The 14,806-nt window shown below is 53.2% G+C and overlaps 2 protein-coding genes across 2 annotated transcripts in view; one reads left to right on the forward strand and one right to left on the reverse strand.

Moving 5' to 3' along the window:
* ZFR2 (zinc finger RNA binding protein 2) overlaps nucleotides 1-8,692 on the reverse strand; it is a 43,034-nt gene extending 34,342 nt beyond the window's left edge. The window contains exon 1 of the mRNA XM_030336854.1: nucleotides 8,614-8,692. Coding sequence (XP_030192714.1) covers nucleotides 8,614-8,666 — 53 coding nt within the window. The 5' untranslated portion in view covers nucleotides 8,667-8,692. The remainder of the gene's footprint in view (nucleotides 1-8,613) is intronic.
* A 5,640-nt stretch (nucleotides 8,693-14,332) lies between these two features.
* The window catches only part of ATCAY (ATCAY kinesin light chain interacting caytaxin), a 31,716-nt gene continuing 31,242 nt past the window's right edge, over nucleotides 14,333-14,806 (forward strand). Inside the window, exon 1 of the mRNA XM_030292474.1 lies at nucleotides 14,333-14,638. The gene's annotated coding sequence lies outside the window, so the exon portion shown is untranslated. The remainder of the gene's footprint in view (nucleotides 14,639-14,806) is intronic.

A 14,806-nucleotide genomic window follows, 5' to 3' on the forward strand; every position in this document is an offset into this window, starting at 1 on the left:
TTTATTTTTTTTTTAAATTTTTTTTTTTCAACGTTTATTTATTTTTGGGACAGAGAGAGACAGAGCATGAATGGGGGAGGGGCAGAGAGAGAGGGAGACACAGAACCGGAAACAGGCTCCAGGCTCTGAGCCATCAGCCCAGAGCCCGACGCGGGGCTCGAACTCATGGAGCGCGAGATCGTGACCTGGCTGAAGTCGGACGCTTAACCGACTGCGCCACCCAGGCGCCCCGCCAGATCGGATTTTAACAAGACTAGAAATCAGGATTTTTGCAAAGTCTCCCAATTTTTATTTATTTCTATTTTTTTAAAGTTTTTATTTATTTAAGAAATCTCTACACCCAATGTGGGGCTCAAGCTCATGACCAGATCAAAAGTCACATGTTTCTCTGACTGAGCCAGCCAGGTGCCCCAAAGTCTCCCAATTTTTAAATACAACCAGGGCACCTGGCTGGCTCAGTCAGTTAAATGGCTGACTCTTGATTTTGGCTCAGGTCATGATCTCCCAGTTTGTGAGTTTGAGCCCCACACTGGGTTCCGTGCTGTTTGGGATTCCCCGCTCATGCTCGCTCGCTCGCTCTCTGTCAACAAATAAATAAACCTAAAAAAAAATAAAAAGAATGAACGCTAGCAACCAATTCAAAGAAAGCAAGCAACGGGTCCACCGCTCGGGTGGAAGAAAGCAGGCGTGAGAACAAACATGGTGCACAGGCTGCCACTTTTCAACCCCCGGTGGAGACCAAGGATTGGGAGTGGTGGTTGAGGAACAGGGACAAGAAGCCACAAATCTGCTCTTGGTGAAGCCTCTCCTCAAGCCAGGACAATAAACTCTGTGCCGCTTCAGCTGGACGTCACCTGTCGTTCGAAGGGAGGGCGTGTCACTGCACTACACGGCTGAGGGCCACTGTCCCCACCACGAGGACGCCGTAACAAGGGCCTGGTTGGTGCCATCTACCCAGGAGGGAGAAGAGCAGAGGCTGGAAGCTGGGGGGCGAAGCGCTGGGCACCTGCTGGCACAGGAGAAGCAGTAAGTCCCGGCTGGCATCCTCGTCTGGGTCATATCTCCTTGTGGTTTTTCGGTCTAAATGTTTGTTTTGGAGAGTCGGGATTTTTTTGAGGAGATCATCCAGGTGAGATTTTAGAATGCAAGCCTGGCCAGACTCGTTGATACCATTTTGCCCAGTCACCTAACGGAAGGGGACACCGAGGGCTGGAGATGTAACGGATCTGTCTGAGGAGGCCAGGTTCCCTGAGCCAGGGCTCTCTCCTGTGGGACACGCTCTTGCTTGCTCCTGAAAGGCCAACCGTAAAAGACACACGGGACCTGGAGCGCAGACCTCGCTTCAGATTCAGAAGGGTGATCTGAGGAACCTACAGCAGGTAATGAAGGGTCGTTCTGAGGTTGTTGTAAGAGTGATCTGTTACACACCACTTTCAATGGGTCATACTCAGTGGGAACACACACACACACACACACACACACACAACCAGAAACATGCAGAATCTGAGGGAAAAAATCAAGTGGAATAAAAGATTTTCCTGCAGTCACAGTGCTGAGAACCTTCACTCAGTACCCTCCTTTTAAATCCTCCCAGAACATAAGGTCTTTACCTATTTGTCGCCCCCCTCCTACCACTCCCCCAAGTGGCAAAAACCAAGCCCGACTGAGATTAAATCCGAGGGCCAAGCAGCTGGAACTCTCAACGTCAAAGATCAACCATCCTGTAGTGCCACGGAGAGAAAACTGGGCTCCGGCACCCTGACCTGGGTGCAGTTTTCCACGTGCATCTGTGACTTCTCGCGGGGTTGGATAACATTCAGAGTGAGACGGTGCATCGTGAACCCCGACACCCAACGCTGGCTGATATAGTCATGAAAGACATTCATCAGGAAGGACATTTCCAAGTCTGTTTTATTGTCGGTAAGATCACACTCAATTACTTTACGCGTACACACATGCGTGAACAGGGATGATTTCATTTGGCACCTCGGTTCGCGAGGTTTTTATATTCAAAACATGTAACACATTGTATACGTTCATACCCATAACAATTCTGATTTTTTTTTTAAGATTTTGTATGTTCTTAACTTTTTAAAAGTTTATTTAAGTAACTTCCACACCCAACACGGGGCTTGAACTCAAGACCTGGAGATTAAGAGTTGCATGCTCTACTGAATAAGCCTGCCAGGTGCCCTACAATTCTGATTTTTTAGCAGATTTTTTTTTTAATTATGAAAGCCTTATGCGCCTTCTCGATGTGAAATGTCCGTTTCAGATCCAGATACCCCCGGAAAACATCTCAACGTCCTGGAAAGGGGTTTCATAAGCTAAATCCTTGGGCTCTTGAGAAGATGAGAGGATTTCATTCCGCAACCCCCAACCTCTTTAAACTGTGGTCAAGAGTCTCCAGCTCCAAATCAGGGCCAGCGTGGCTCCTGAAGGCAGGGCCACTGGGCTGCTCAACGTTCCTGAGGCAGGGACTCCAGGGACCGGTGACAGGAGCTTCCCCAGCCTCCGGGGTGAGCTGGATTCTGTGCCTGGCAGTGCAGCTCCTGGAATTCTCTTCCATCCCTTCTGCAAAGGAACATAGTCCCCACATGGAGGGTGGCTATGTGGTTAGCTCTTCAGTCAGGTGCTCAAGAATGCCATCTTGACGATACTCTGCTGGGTCCTCCCAGAAGCAGTGCAAGTGAAACAAAGTCCAACCAGGGTTCAGATGGCCACACCATTCTACTGCTGGGAGCCACAATGATGAAAGGCCAATGTCTGGGGACTGGCGAGGGGTCATCTGTGGCTCCAGCCTTCTCTTGCTGTGGAAGAACCTGCACGGCCACGTCTACACTGGTCTGACACACGCACCTCGCGTCAACAGGGGGAGGCAGGACGAGACAGCCAATCTGACGTTCTCCTGAGCAAGTACAACAGACATCCACCTACCAACCCTGGATTCAAGCAATGTCTCAATGACATTTACGTTGAGAAGAAGCCACTGGCTTCTTAAAAACATTCACTGTGAGGCTCTTAGATGTCATGGCTCATTTTGCTTCCAGAGAGCAAAACTCAGCGAGGAGTTAACCTGTCACCAGAACGGACTTTCCAAAATACAAAATGCTACAGAATCAAAGCAGAACAATTCTCGATTCTTAGTAAACAAATAAGTGACCCGGGATATGCTAATTTACAAAAGCATATGGATAGTGAGTGCCACAAACGCAGTTTACCTTTGGGGGGGAAAATGCCCATAGCAAAACACCTACCTCCCCAAAAAAAATCCCATTTCCCAAAGTATTTACAAATGAAGTTTCCAGCTAAAAGATATCCAGCAACCTTAAAATGATCATATAACACAAGTATCGTCAGAAAAAGAGAAGGCGGAGAAATTCAGTTCCCCGCTGGTGGCAGACACCCTAGTAGAAGGGACATAACTAGGGAGCAGTTACCAATCCATTAGACCTTGGGTGGTACCAAACCTCTTCCTACCAAGATTCTAAAGAATATTCCACAAGTAAACAGCACGCTCCAGATTTACAGTGTCACCGACACAGAAAAGACACGCAAAAAGCGTAAAAGAGGAGGCCTGGGCGGCTCAGTCGGTTGAGCATCTGACTCTTGATTCGGCTCCGGTCACGATCTCGCGGTTCCTGAGTCTGAGCCCCTCGTCGGGCTCTGTGCTGACAGTGTGGAGCCTGCTTGGGATTCTCTCTCTCCGTCCCTCTCTCTGTCCCTCCGCTGTTCATGCGCTCTCTCAAAATAAATAAACGTAAAAAAGAAAAAACGATTCTCCCTCCCTCTGCCCCTCCCCTGCACGCGCACGCACTCTCTGAACGACAACAGACGTCCAAGTACCTCTTTCAGCAGGTCCCTGCCGTGTATCTCAGCCTCACCGAGACGGGCCTTTAAAGAGGCGACAGTAACCACATCTGACAGGAAGGTCCACCTGCCGTGCTGTTCCAGGGCCCATCAAGCCCACCTGGGAGTAACCAGAAGGTGCTGCTCAAGTGAAGCCTTTTGTCAGGATTCCTCCAAACTGAGCTGGAGGCCCTCCCCCCCCCCCCGGGCCCCACTCCCCCGATGTCTAACGCAACCCTGCTTCTGGACACGGTGGCAGGAGTCCCACTGGCCCCTGAGGCAGCGACGCCAGATTCTCCCTGGCAGCCTGTGCCCCTGGGACCCAAGCTCAGGAGACAGGCGGTGGGTCAGGTTCACTCTGGAGCGTGTGGAGACCCACGAGGGGCAGAGGGGCAGACGACGGAGGCAGGCCCGGACGTGCACATGGGAGCAAGGGGCTCCGGAGCGGGCGCGACCTTCCGTCTGCCGGCACTGGGGCTGCCTGCGCGGCTCTCCACGGTTGGCGTGGGCTCCGCTGCCTTTCCCAAGCCACGTGTTCCCTCTGGGAGAGATTTTTGAGAGAAATAGGTTGGGGTGTCGTTATCATCCTGGTGGCACCAGGCCAGACACTCCCTTGGCCTCCACGTTCCGGGGACAGTAGTTTTTTAAGATCTGAAGAATCTGGCCCCACGCCACAATCTGACGGGGACCCAAACGAGGGGGACCGGATCCAGGCCAGCGAGCGTAAAGAATGGCAGCGACCTGGTCTCTGCCGGCAGGTCTCACCACGAGGCTGGGTTCTGCCACCACAATCACTCCGGGGTTCAGCACACCCCACCGTGGGGCAAAGGCACGGCCTGGGAGCCAGGCACCCTGCATCCCTAGCTGGACCCCACCACTTACCACCACGGGGACCCCACACCAGTCAGTGCGCCCGGAGCCTCATTCTCCTCATCCACAACACAGCCACCGTAGTAACTACCTCAAAGGATTTCTGCGAGGATCCCCTGAGCTATCAAGCCTGGACTTACAGAATTCAAGAGCTGATAACCAGCATTTTTATCATCACTAACCGGCTTGGATGGGGGCCCACCCATCAAACATGCTGCATTCCAGATGAAGGAATCTGGCCGATTAAAATGCATACCGCAAGCTTCTCTTGGTGAGAAACCAAGCATTACCCCAAATCCAGCAGCTGTCTTATTTAGACTTAACAAGAACGGGAAGGCAGAGGTAGCCGGCGTACTGCACAGGTGGGATGTTCACAAAGCCGCTGAACGAAGAGGGAAATACGACAACGGAGGTGTTGTTACAGCCTGTCCCGTTCCACTGGGATGGACCTCCCGCATACAGCTCGGAGTTCGAGACGTTTCCACCAGCCAAGTGATTTAAAGCCACGCAGAACTTAGCTGGAATTCTTGAACTGCTCGCACTGAAAGCTGCACTCGGGGCTAATGAACAGCACTGCCAAACTCAATTTTCCACATGGGATTAATCCTTCACTGTGGGTCTCTGCGGCTCTAACTCTAACAAAACCTTAGAAGATTTAAAAGACCACATAATATCCAATCAATGGAAATCATCATTATCAACAGGTAACTTAAGTTTTTCGTATACCTTCAAAAGTGAATGTGCGTCCAATTCCTACTGACCACCAATTCCAAAAGTTCAGATCCCAACCCTAAGAACAGACGACATAAGGAATATTCCCACCCGAGGCTATGGTTATCAAGTTTAAAAGGCAAGAAAACTTACTCAAAACTCCTCTAAAAACTGTGGTCTTCACTTTGGCAATTTGTAAAACAGGCTTTGTAAATTCTGTCGTCCAAAAGCTACCGTAAAGTTGGTAGGCACTCCCAATATCTAATTAGTTTATCCATGGCACATTACCTAAGAAATGCCTACTCTAAAAGCAGCTGAAGGGTCTAAACAAAAGCCATTTGCCCCAAAAGAAAATGTGTAGTTAACTTAAAGTCATTCAGATAACGGAGGTGGTCTCTTTTCAAGATTTTGTGAGACTGGAATTTCTTTCATTATGATCCCCATGTTTCAGTTTGTTAAATTTACACTTTTTTTTTAATAATTTATTTTTTTAAGCAATCTCTATTTCCAATGGGAGGCTCAACCCTGAGATCAAGAATCATATGCTCCACCCACTGAGCCAGCCAGGCGCCCCTACTCTTTTCTTAAATTTTTTTTCAACGTTTATTTATTTTTGGGACAGAGAGAGACAGAGCATGAACAGGGGAGGGGCAGAGAGAGAGGGAGACACAGAATCGGAAGCAGGCTCCAGGCTCTGAGCAGTCAGCACAGAGCCCGACGCGGGGCTCGAACCCACGGACCGCGAGATCGTGACCTGAGTCGACGTCGGATGCCTAACCGACTGAGCCACCCAGGCGCCCCATCTTTTCTTAAAGAGTAACACATATTTGGGGCACCTGGGTGGCTCCGTTGGTTGAGCATCCGACGTCGGCTCAGGTCATGATCTCACAGTTTGTGGGTTCGAGCCCCGCGTCAGGCTCTGGGCTGCCAGCTCGGAGCCTGGAGTCTGCTTGGGATTCTGTGTCTCCCTCTCTCTTTGCCCCTCCCCCACTCACGCTCTGTCTCAAAAACAAATAAACATTTTTTTTTTTAAATTTAAAACATACTCTTGGAGAGACTTCTAAAACAGAGTAACGTGAGGTTCTGTTCGGGGTAGTTTTACATCCTTTCCCGATGTGTGAGCACACGATCACCTAAATCCTCAGAATGCAGACAGAATAGCTCGGCTAACGTGTAAGTTTTTAATTAAAATAAATGACAGAGGGGCGCCTGGGTGGCTCAGTCGGTTAAGCGTCCGACTTCAGCTCAGGTCACGATCTCGCGGTCGGTGAGTTTGAGCCCCGCGTCGGGCTCTGTGCTGACCGCTCAGAGCCTGGAGCCTGTTTCCGATTCTGTGTCTCCCTCTCTCTCTCTCACCCTCCCCCATTCATGCTCTGTCTCTCTCTGTCTCAAAAATAAATAAACGTTAAAAAAAATTTTTTTTTTAATAAAAAGTAAAAAAAAATAAAAAATAAATGACAAATATCTGCTGAAGCCTGGCAATTACCAATTTTAACCACGTAAATAGCCCATTTCTCCTCTGGAAGGTAATGTCAACAGAAAACGTAACATTCAAGGGATTTCCCACTCGTGACCCAGGGATGCACTGGAGAAAGAAACAGGAACGAGGGAGGAAGAAAAGAAAGAAGTCGCTGCCCAGCAGGCAGAGGGTGATGCCCTTGCAAAAGCGGGCGCCTCCAGCAGCCTGGGGGGGCCAGTGGAGTCCTGCCCATGGGTGACGGAAGCAAGGAAGGACGGACCGAAATGAGACTCCGCTGCAGGAAACAGCGTGCATCCCCGCGCCGGCAGGACATCCACGACTGGCCACCCCACACCCCACAAGTCGCTCCCAGGGCAGAAGACACGGGGAGCACACCCACCCTCCGCAGCCCTTATTTCCAAGCCCGGCGCTGTTTCCGTGTGATCCCAGAGGAAAGAACGCAGCAGCGTCGCGACGACGGGGTTGGGGGGTCGGCCCTAACCGTCCACCCCTCTGCTTTCAACCAGCCGAAACCGAACCCTGCAGCAAGGCCCCCAGTGCAGCGCACACGGGTCTCTGGGGGGCCTAGGGGGCGGTGTGCACCCTCGCTTCCTCGGGATCTGGGAGAAACTGGCCCAGGAGCTTCAGCAGGCCGAGAGCGGAAGCCGACACAATGAAAAGGATAGGCTGGGGGGTGGGGGGGTGGGGGAGGGGCAGCCCCAGGTCTCGGGTCTCGGGTCGCGAGTGTCAGGCTGAGGCACGAGACGGCAGAGATGCTCCAAGGAAAGGCCTTGGAGAAGGGCGTGCGGAGCGTACTTGTACACTTGGGGTACAGCACACCCCACGCGCTTCGACCTGCAGATCCCGCCTTCCCTGGGCTGCTTCCTATCCCTGCCCCCCACCTCTCTCTTGGCTCCTCCCCCCCAGTCCCCCCAATGCGTGGGTGTCTGTACTTTACCAGACCGTAAATACGCAAACACCTACTCCACGGATTTTTTTTAAGGTCTCGGGATCCTCTACCCCCCCCCCTTACTGTTCCCCTCCCCGGGAAGCCCCTCGTCCCCACCCTTCTATTGGGTCTCAGGACTTCCCCCAAGTCTGCCCCCCCTTCCCCCCACCCAATCTCCACCTGACCCAATCAGGCCTCAACCCCCTCGCCAATGTCTCCGCCCCTCCCTCCGGTCACCCCTCCCCCGTCAGGGGTCAGGACCCCCAAACCCCACCCCCCCTGCCCCGCCAGGTGCCCTCCCGGGTCTGTTCGTTCGTAAATCAAGTCTCCACGTCCACTCCCGACTCCTCCGCCAAGGTCCCCGCTCCACCCCCTGCCCGGCTCCGCGCCCGCAACGCGCATCAGTTCCCGCCCCCCCGCCCCCTCCCCCGCAGCCCTCAGGACCCTCCCCGGCCTCCGTCCCGGTCCCCGTCCCCAGGGGTCCCCGCGCTCCTGCCCTCCAGCTCTGCCCCTCGCCACGCCCGGACGGGTCCCCTCCCCGCCCTGGCTTCTCTGCCGGCCTCAGGGCCCGCTGCCCTCCCCACGTCAGGCCCGGCGCGGTGTCCGTGCCCCGACTGGCCCGCCGCTCTCCCCAGACAGACACGGGTCCGCGGCTGCGCGGCCATCTCAGCTGGCGCAGGCCTCCCCGCCCGTGTCCCGCCTGGCTGCGATCGGCGCGCGGCTTCCCCGGGGCCGGGGTCGGGCCGGCGGCGCGAGCGGCGCGGGGGCCCGTTACCTGTACGGAGGGCCGGCGCCGCGCGCGAAACCGGAGCAGTCACTCGCCGCCATCTTCGCGTCTCTGGGGCGCGCGAGCCGCCCCGAGGCGCGAGGGGAGGAGCCGCCGGCGGTGACGTCCCTGGGCCCCGCCCCCAGGCCGCGTGCCGCTCGCGCGCCGCCACGCGCCCCAGGCCCCGCCCCCTCGCGCGAAGCTCGCGCCGCCTCGCTTCCCATTGCGTCCGCGCGCTGTCTCCGCCTCGAGCCCCGCCCCTTCCAGGGGCCCCGCCTTCCCTCCGGCAGCTCAGCTTCCGGGGACTCTGCCTCGAGCCCCGCCTCTTCCCGGAGCCCTGCCTTCCTTTCAGCCCTTCGGCTTTGGGGGTCCCTGCCTGGCACCCCAAGACCCGCCCTGAACGCGAGCCTGAAGTGCCTTATACTTTGTGTCCCACTGGGGTGAGTTTGGGAGTTCCGCTGACCGCTCTGGCTGGGGTACATGTGGCCCTACGGATACAGCCAAGTCCTGCGTGTCCTTCGGGACCCGCTGGTGGGCAGCCTTTCGTGGGGCCTTAAAATTTGGTGACCCTAAACTAGTGGTTCCCGACCAGAGGGGTTTGCCCCCAGGGGACACTGGACGGTGTCTAGCGACATCTGTGATTGTCACACTGGGGGGCTCCTGGCATCGAGTGGGTGGGGGCCAGGGATGCTGTTCAGCCTCCACATCGCCCCGAACGCCCCACACGGAACGAACCGGATCCAAAGTCACCAGTGCCCAGGCTGAGAAACCCTATTCTAAGTAGAAGTCATTTTGAGAGAGATTTGTTGGCCAAGCCTGGCCGCCTTGGGGGACGCAACAGTGAACAAAACTCCTTGGTGCCCGTCCTCTGCAACACTTACAAACTATGAACTACAGTTAGGGTGCTTTTTTGGTTAATAACAGCTTTACCGAGATAGAATTCACATACCCATCTAAAGCGTGCTGCTCAATGGTTTTTAGTACGTGTACGCAATTGCGTGACCATCGCCACTGTGTAATTCCAGAACATTTTCATCACCCCAAGTAGAAACCCTGTCTCCATCAACAGGCGCTTCTCAATCTCCCAGCTGCTGGCAACCACCAGTGTGCTTTTTGTCTCTACAGGTTTACCTGTTCTGTGCATTTTGTATGATGGACAAAAAGGAATAAACTCCTGATACACACAACTTGGATGAAACTGTAGAGAATTATAGGAAAAGCCAATGCAGAAGGGTTCCATGCTTTACATACTCATGATTCCATTCAAAACTCTTAAACCATCAAAGTTACAGAAATGGAGAACATATTTGTGATGTCTAGGGTTAAGGAAATGGCAGGGGAGGATACGGGCATTATAGAAGGAACCTCTATAGAAGAACAACAGGAGGTATCCTGTCGTGAGAAAATGTCCTGTATCTCAACTGTATTGAAAGCAATAGTGATATTGTACTATACTTGTGTAAGATTTTACCGTTGGGTAAATTGGGGGAACGGGTACACAGGATCTTTCTGTTATTTCTTACTGCATGTGAATCTACAATTATTTCAATATTTAAAAAATTAATTAGAAAAACACATTCACCAACTCTGGTGGGGTGGGGTTCCTTTCCTTCTTTCTCTGAAGCAGGCACAGGGCTAGTTAATTCTTGGACAGAAACCATGGCAAGCCCAGGGTGCCGAGGAAAGCCGTATGGTGATTTAGTGGATGGCATTCTTCCCTTTGTGTCTTCATGACCATGTGTGGCCACCAGAAACAATCTACAGGGTCTGGCAAAAGCAGCTCTCCCACCATGCCCTGGCTAACGCTCAGAGTGGTAATTACACACCGCTTTCCTCCAATTCCCTGCAGCTCTAGCTAGGTAACAAAGGCTACATGCTTTATACAAAAGCAGGTCTGTTTTAATGTTTTCTCAGGGTTACATAATATCTTTTTTTCCCTCCTGTTATTTACTACAAGCATTGTGTTCAATGCTTTTTGCATGCACAATCTTATCTATCCCTACATAGCCCTCAGAAGTAGATAGATAGAGTTGATTCTCATTATTGGCAGCAGCCTTGTCCTATAAAGTGGCCCCAAGCCCTAGAATAGGGAATCCTAAAGCCCCACTCCTGGGGAGACACTTGAGTGGGTTCCTGCAAGCCTCTGCTCACATTATTTTTCATCAACGGATCAAATACATAACCTTGTGTTCTGTGTGCTTCTGTCCAAAGGCATCTTATTTAATATACATTACTGATCATGAACAGCCAACAGCACTGTAACTCATGCCTGAATGAAGCTTAACTAACACTCTTATTTTCACCGCAAGGTGCACTCCGACCTTCTTGTGCTTGGAAACGCTAGACAGCCCTTCAGGACCGTGCACGGGGGCCACTATAAACAGCAAAACCACCAATGTAAAGCACAAAAATCATGGTGCTAAATAAATCCCGAAATGGGCAGTTTACAATCTGGGCTGGAATCAGAAGGCAAAATGGTGCCTTGTTCGAACTCACCTGGGAACATGTACAACCAGCACTCAAATTTTTCATCACACTTCCTTGTCTGCAAATGACCCTGAAGGCACCATGAGTATTGATTTGAGTCTTACAAATGTTACCACTAAATTTCAGCCAGTAGGCAAATTCACAAATACGGAAACAACTAATAATGAGGATTGAATGTCCGTGATTAATCAATCCCCTTTGCAAATCAGGAAAATGACACTCAAGGAGCGTTAGCAATTTTTTTTAACATGTTTTAATTTTTTTTACATTTTTATTTATTTTTGAGAGACAGAGACAGAGCACAAGTGGGGGAGGAACAGAGAGAGAGGGAGACACAGAATCCGAAGCAGGCTCCAGGCTCCGAGCTGTCAGCACAGAACCCAGCGTGGGGCTCAAACCCACAAACCACGAGATCATGACCTGAGCCGAAGTTGGACGTTTAACCAACTGAGCCACCCAGGTGCCCCGGAGCGTTAGCAATTTCATTGCCTCGATTCAGTATAATGGCATCTGACTACGTTTCGGGTGTCATTCTCACCCCACACTGGTGACGTTAGGGGCCAGGTAATTCTCTGTCGTGGGGAGTTGTCATGTGCCTTGTAGGGTGCTGAGCAGGATCTCTGGTCTCACACTCAATGCCAGTACCGTCTCTATCCCCCAAGTCATGAAAACCAAAAATGTTCCCAGACATCACCAAACCTCCCATGGGGGACAGAATCCCCGCCCCACCGTGAGAACCACTGGCTAGGGATCTGAGAGATAGCAGTGACAAAGTGCAACATCTCTGATCTCAGAAAGCTTACCTTATGGGGGAATGGCTAACGGGGAAGGTGAGTTAGTATTTAATGGGGACAGAGTTTCAGTTTGGGAAGATGGAAAAGTTCCGGAGATGGATTGTGGTGATGGTTGCACATGGTGAATGTAATTGATGCCACTGAATTTCACGCTTAAAAATGATCGGAACGGCAAGCTTTATGTTCTGTATGTGTGTTTTAACCGCGGTGAAAAGTAAACCAGGCAAGCTGGGTTCACGCGCCGGCTCTTTGGCGGCGGCCACAGCACCACGGACAGCTCCCCGCGCGCGCTCGTGAGGGAGGGGAGGTCGCTTTGCAAACGCCGTTCTGCCCAGATTGTTTTTCTCCAGCTCCTTCATCCATCCAACTCCTACTCGCTTCTCAGGGCCCAACTCACATCGTCACTGCCCACCCTCTGCCCCTGAACGTCTTCCCATGCACCCTCCCCCAAGCCACTCTGCTTCAAAGATGTCTCTAAATCAGCCCAGACTCCTTTGCCCATCTGTTTCTCCAAATGGGAGTTCGACAAAAGCGAAGTCTTTCTCATTCACACGCTGGACCCCAGTGCCCAGCGCGAGGACTGGCCTGGATTTCCCACTGAATTAACACACGCGTCTCTTCCCAGGGCCCCACTTCCTCCAGCCAGGGCGCATAAAGTCCGATGGATCTCGAGCTTCAGGCTCCAGGCTCTCATCCCCTGCTGTGGGGCCGTGCCTTTCCGCCTTTGGCTTGGAGGGGCACAGACCGTGATGCAGTGACTTTGGCAGTGAGGTGAGTAGAGTGTTGTCTGGTATCCACGGGGCGGGGGGAGCCGACATCGACACGTTGTACCTGCATGTCCTGGACCTCCCCTTTGTGCCAGGTGCTGCTGACCTCTGCAGAGAACACAGCAGGGTACAAGACCACCCCAGTCTCATTTATCTTGAATTGTACATTCTAGCTAGGGAGTCAGAGAATAAACAAACAAACAAAAAATAAGTAGACAGTTTCAAATAGTGGTAAGTGCTGTGGGGGAAAAGTCAGGCTCCTTAGTGTATGACCCAGCAATTATACTAATGTATGTACTAAAAAAAATCAGACTGGGCAATGGAATGGGGTGATGAATTGGGGGGCAAAGTAGGGGTGGTTAGGGAAGGCCTCTCTGAGGAGACTACTTCTGAGCTGCCACCTGAATAATGTGAACCTCTTCTGGAAGAGCATTCCTGGCAGAGGGAACAGCACGTTCAAAGGCCCCGTGGTGGGGATGAACTTGATGTGTTCACAAAACGGGTGGAAAGCCACTGCAGTGATCAAGGGAGGCAGGGCAGAGTAATGGGCATTGGTTGCTACTCAGGGTGTGTTCGTTTTCTGGGACTGCTGTAACAAAGCACCACAAGCCAAGCGGCTTACGACAATAGAAATCAAAATTCTCTCACAGTGCCGGAGCCCAGACGTCAAAAATGAAGGTCGGTTCCTTCTGGAGGCGGTGAGGGAGAATGCATTCCATGCCTGCCCAGCTTCGGGTGGTTGCTGGCAATCCTTGGTTCTCCTTGGTTTGCAGAGGTAAAGACACTTGGCATGGGCTCTGGGATTTATCCTCAATCCAGATGATCTCATCTCAAAATGAGGGTACTGGATCCTCAATTCTGCCTGCAAAGACCCTTTTTCCAAATCAGGTCATATTCCCAAGTTCCAGGGGTCAGGATAAGAGCTGCCATATCTTGTGGGGACCACCATTCGGCCTCTGCTACAGGTCTAAAACCCGACACGGCAAGGGCGAGAAACAGGTAGCGAAGCGTTCTCAGGCACTGTGCTAAGCGCTCTCCTACACGATCTCATTGAATGCCGAAACGCCACTACCATGATGTTCCCATTTCACAGGTGAGGAAACTGAGACCCAGCAGCGAAGGTCACTTACGCGGTCGTGTCTCCCGGCTAGGCGGCCGCCTAGCCAGGGTCCAAACCTCCTTCTAATTTCAGAAGCTGCAACTCGTGATACTATTATACTGTCAGGCTGGAGTCCTCCAGGGCAGGGCCGCTGAGCGCACAACTGTAGGGGGCGCCTTTCCATCGGTGGCCCGAGCAAGCGTGGCCGGGAAGATTCTGCCTCCCCAGCACGCGGCCGGGTCCTTGGCACACGGCTGGGGGCCCCACGTAACGTGGTCCTCGGGGCGCTTTCCCTCCCTCCTTCCTAATCTAAGGAATGAGGCCACCGCCGTCCTGTGTGTGTTTGTTTGTTTGCTCCTTGTTGTGTTTTTAAACCCGTGATGCGCCATCAGGAAATCATTTCCGCTTCTGCCCCCGGTGAGGCCCTTGGAAACACTCCCCGTTCAGCCAATGGAGAGCACCGGATTCTGGCAGGGGGCTGTGCTTTTCGGTCAGCCCTGCCCCCACCCACCCACCCTGCACACAAAAGCAGCATAATTAACTGTCTTAAGGCAGCCGAGCCTCCGCCAGCTGCGAGCTGGCAGGAAGAAAACACCTCGGAGGCACGGCCCGGCGCCGGTGCCGGTGAGGGGGCGCGCTCGCAGCGGGGCGAGGGGCAGCCGGCTGACTGCGAACTGCGTCCGTTCCCCACCTCCGGACAAAAGCGCCCCCCGTCTGCGCCGCCACGTTGCTCCGGGTGACCTTCCTTGCGTGCAGAGTCCGCCGCTGCGCGCACCTTCCTCGGATGCTCTGAAGGCCCAGGGACCGCACTCGGAAGGCGAGGGATGTCCGGCTGCGTCGGCGCGGGGCTCGCCTTTGTCTGCGCGTAACCCGCAGAGGCCGCGGAGGTGAGTCCCCTTTCTCCTCGTCCCGGCCCTGCCCGGGCACGTTTGCCTGTGCGGAGACATCCGCTGTTGCCAACCCCCTCCGGGCAGGTGGGGCGGCTGGGAGCCGGGACCCACGGTCTTGGGGTTCTCTGCACGGTAGCACAGCCCTGTCTCCCGAAGCCGAGGGAA

The sequence above is a fragment of the Lynx canadensis genome, chromosome A2 (assembly GCF_007474595.2).
Source record: "Lynx canadensis isolate LIC74 chromosome A2, mLynCan4.pri.v2, whole genome shotgun sequence".
NCBI classification, from domain to species: Eukaryota; Metazoa; Chordata; class Mammalia; order Carnivora; family Felidae; genus Lynx; species Lynx canadensis.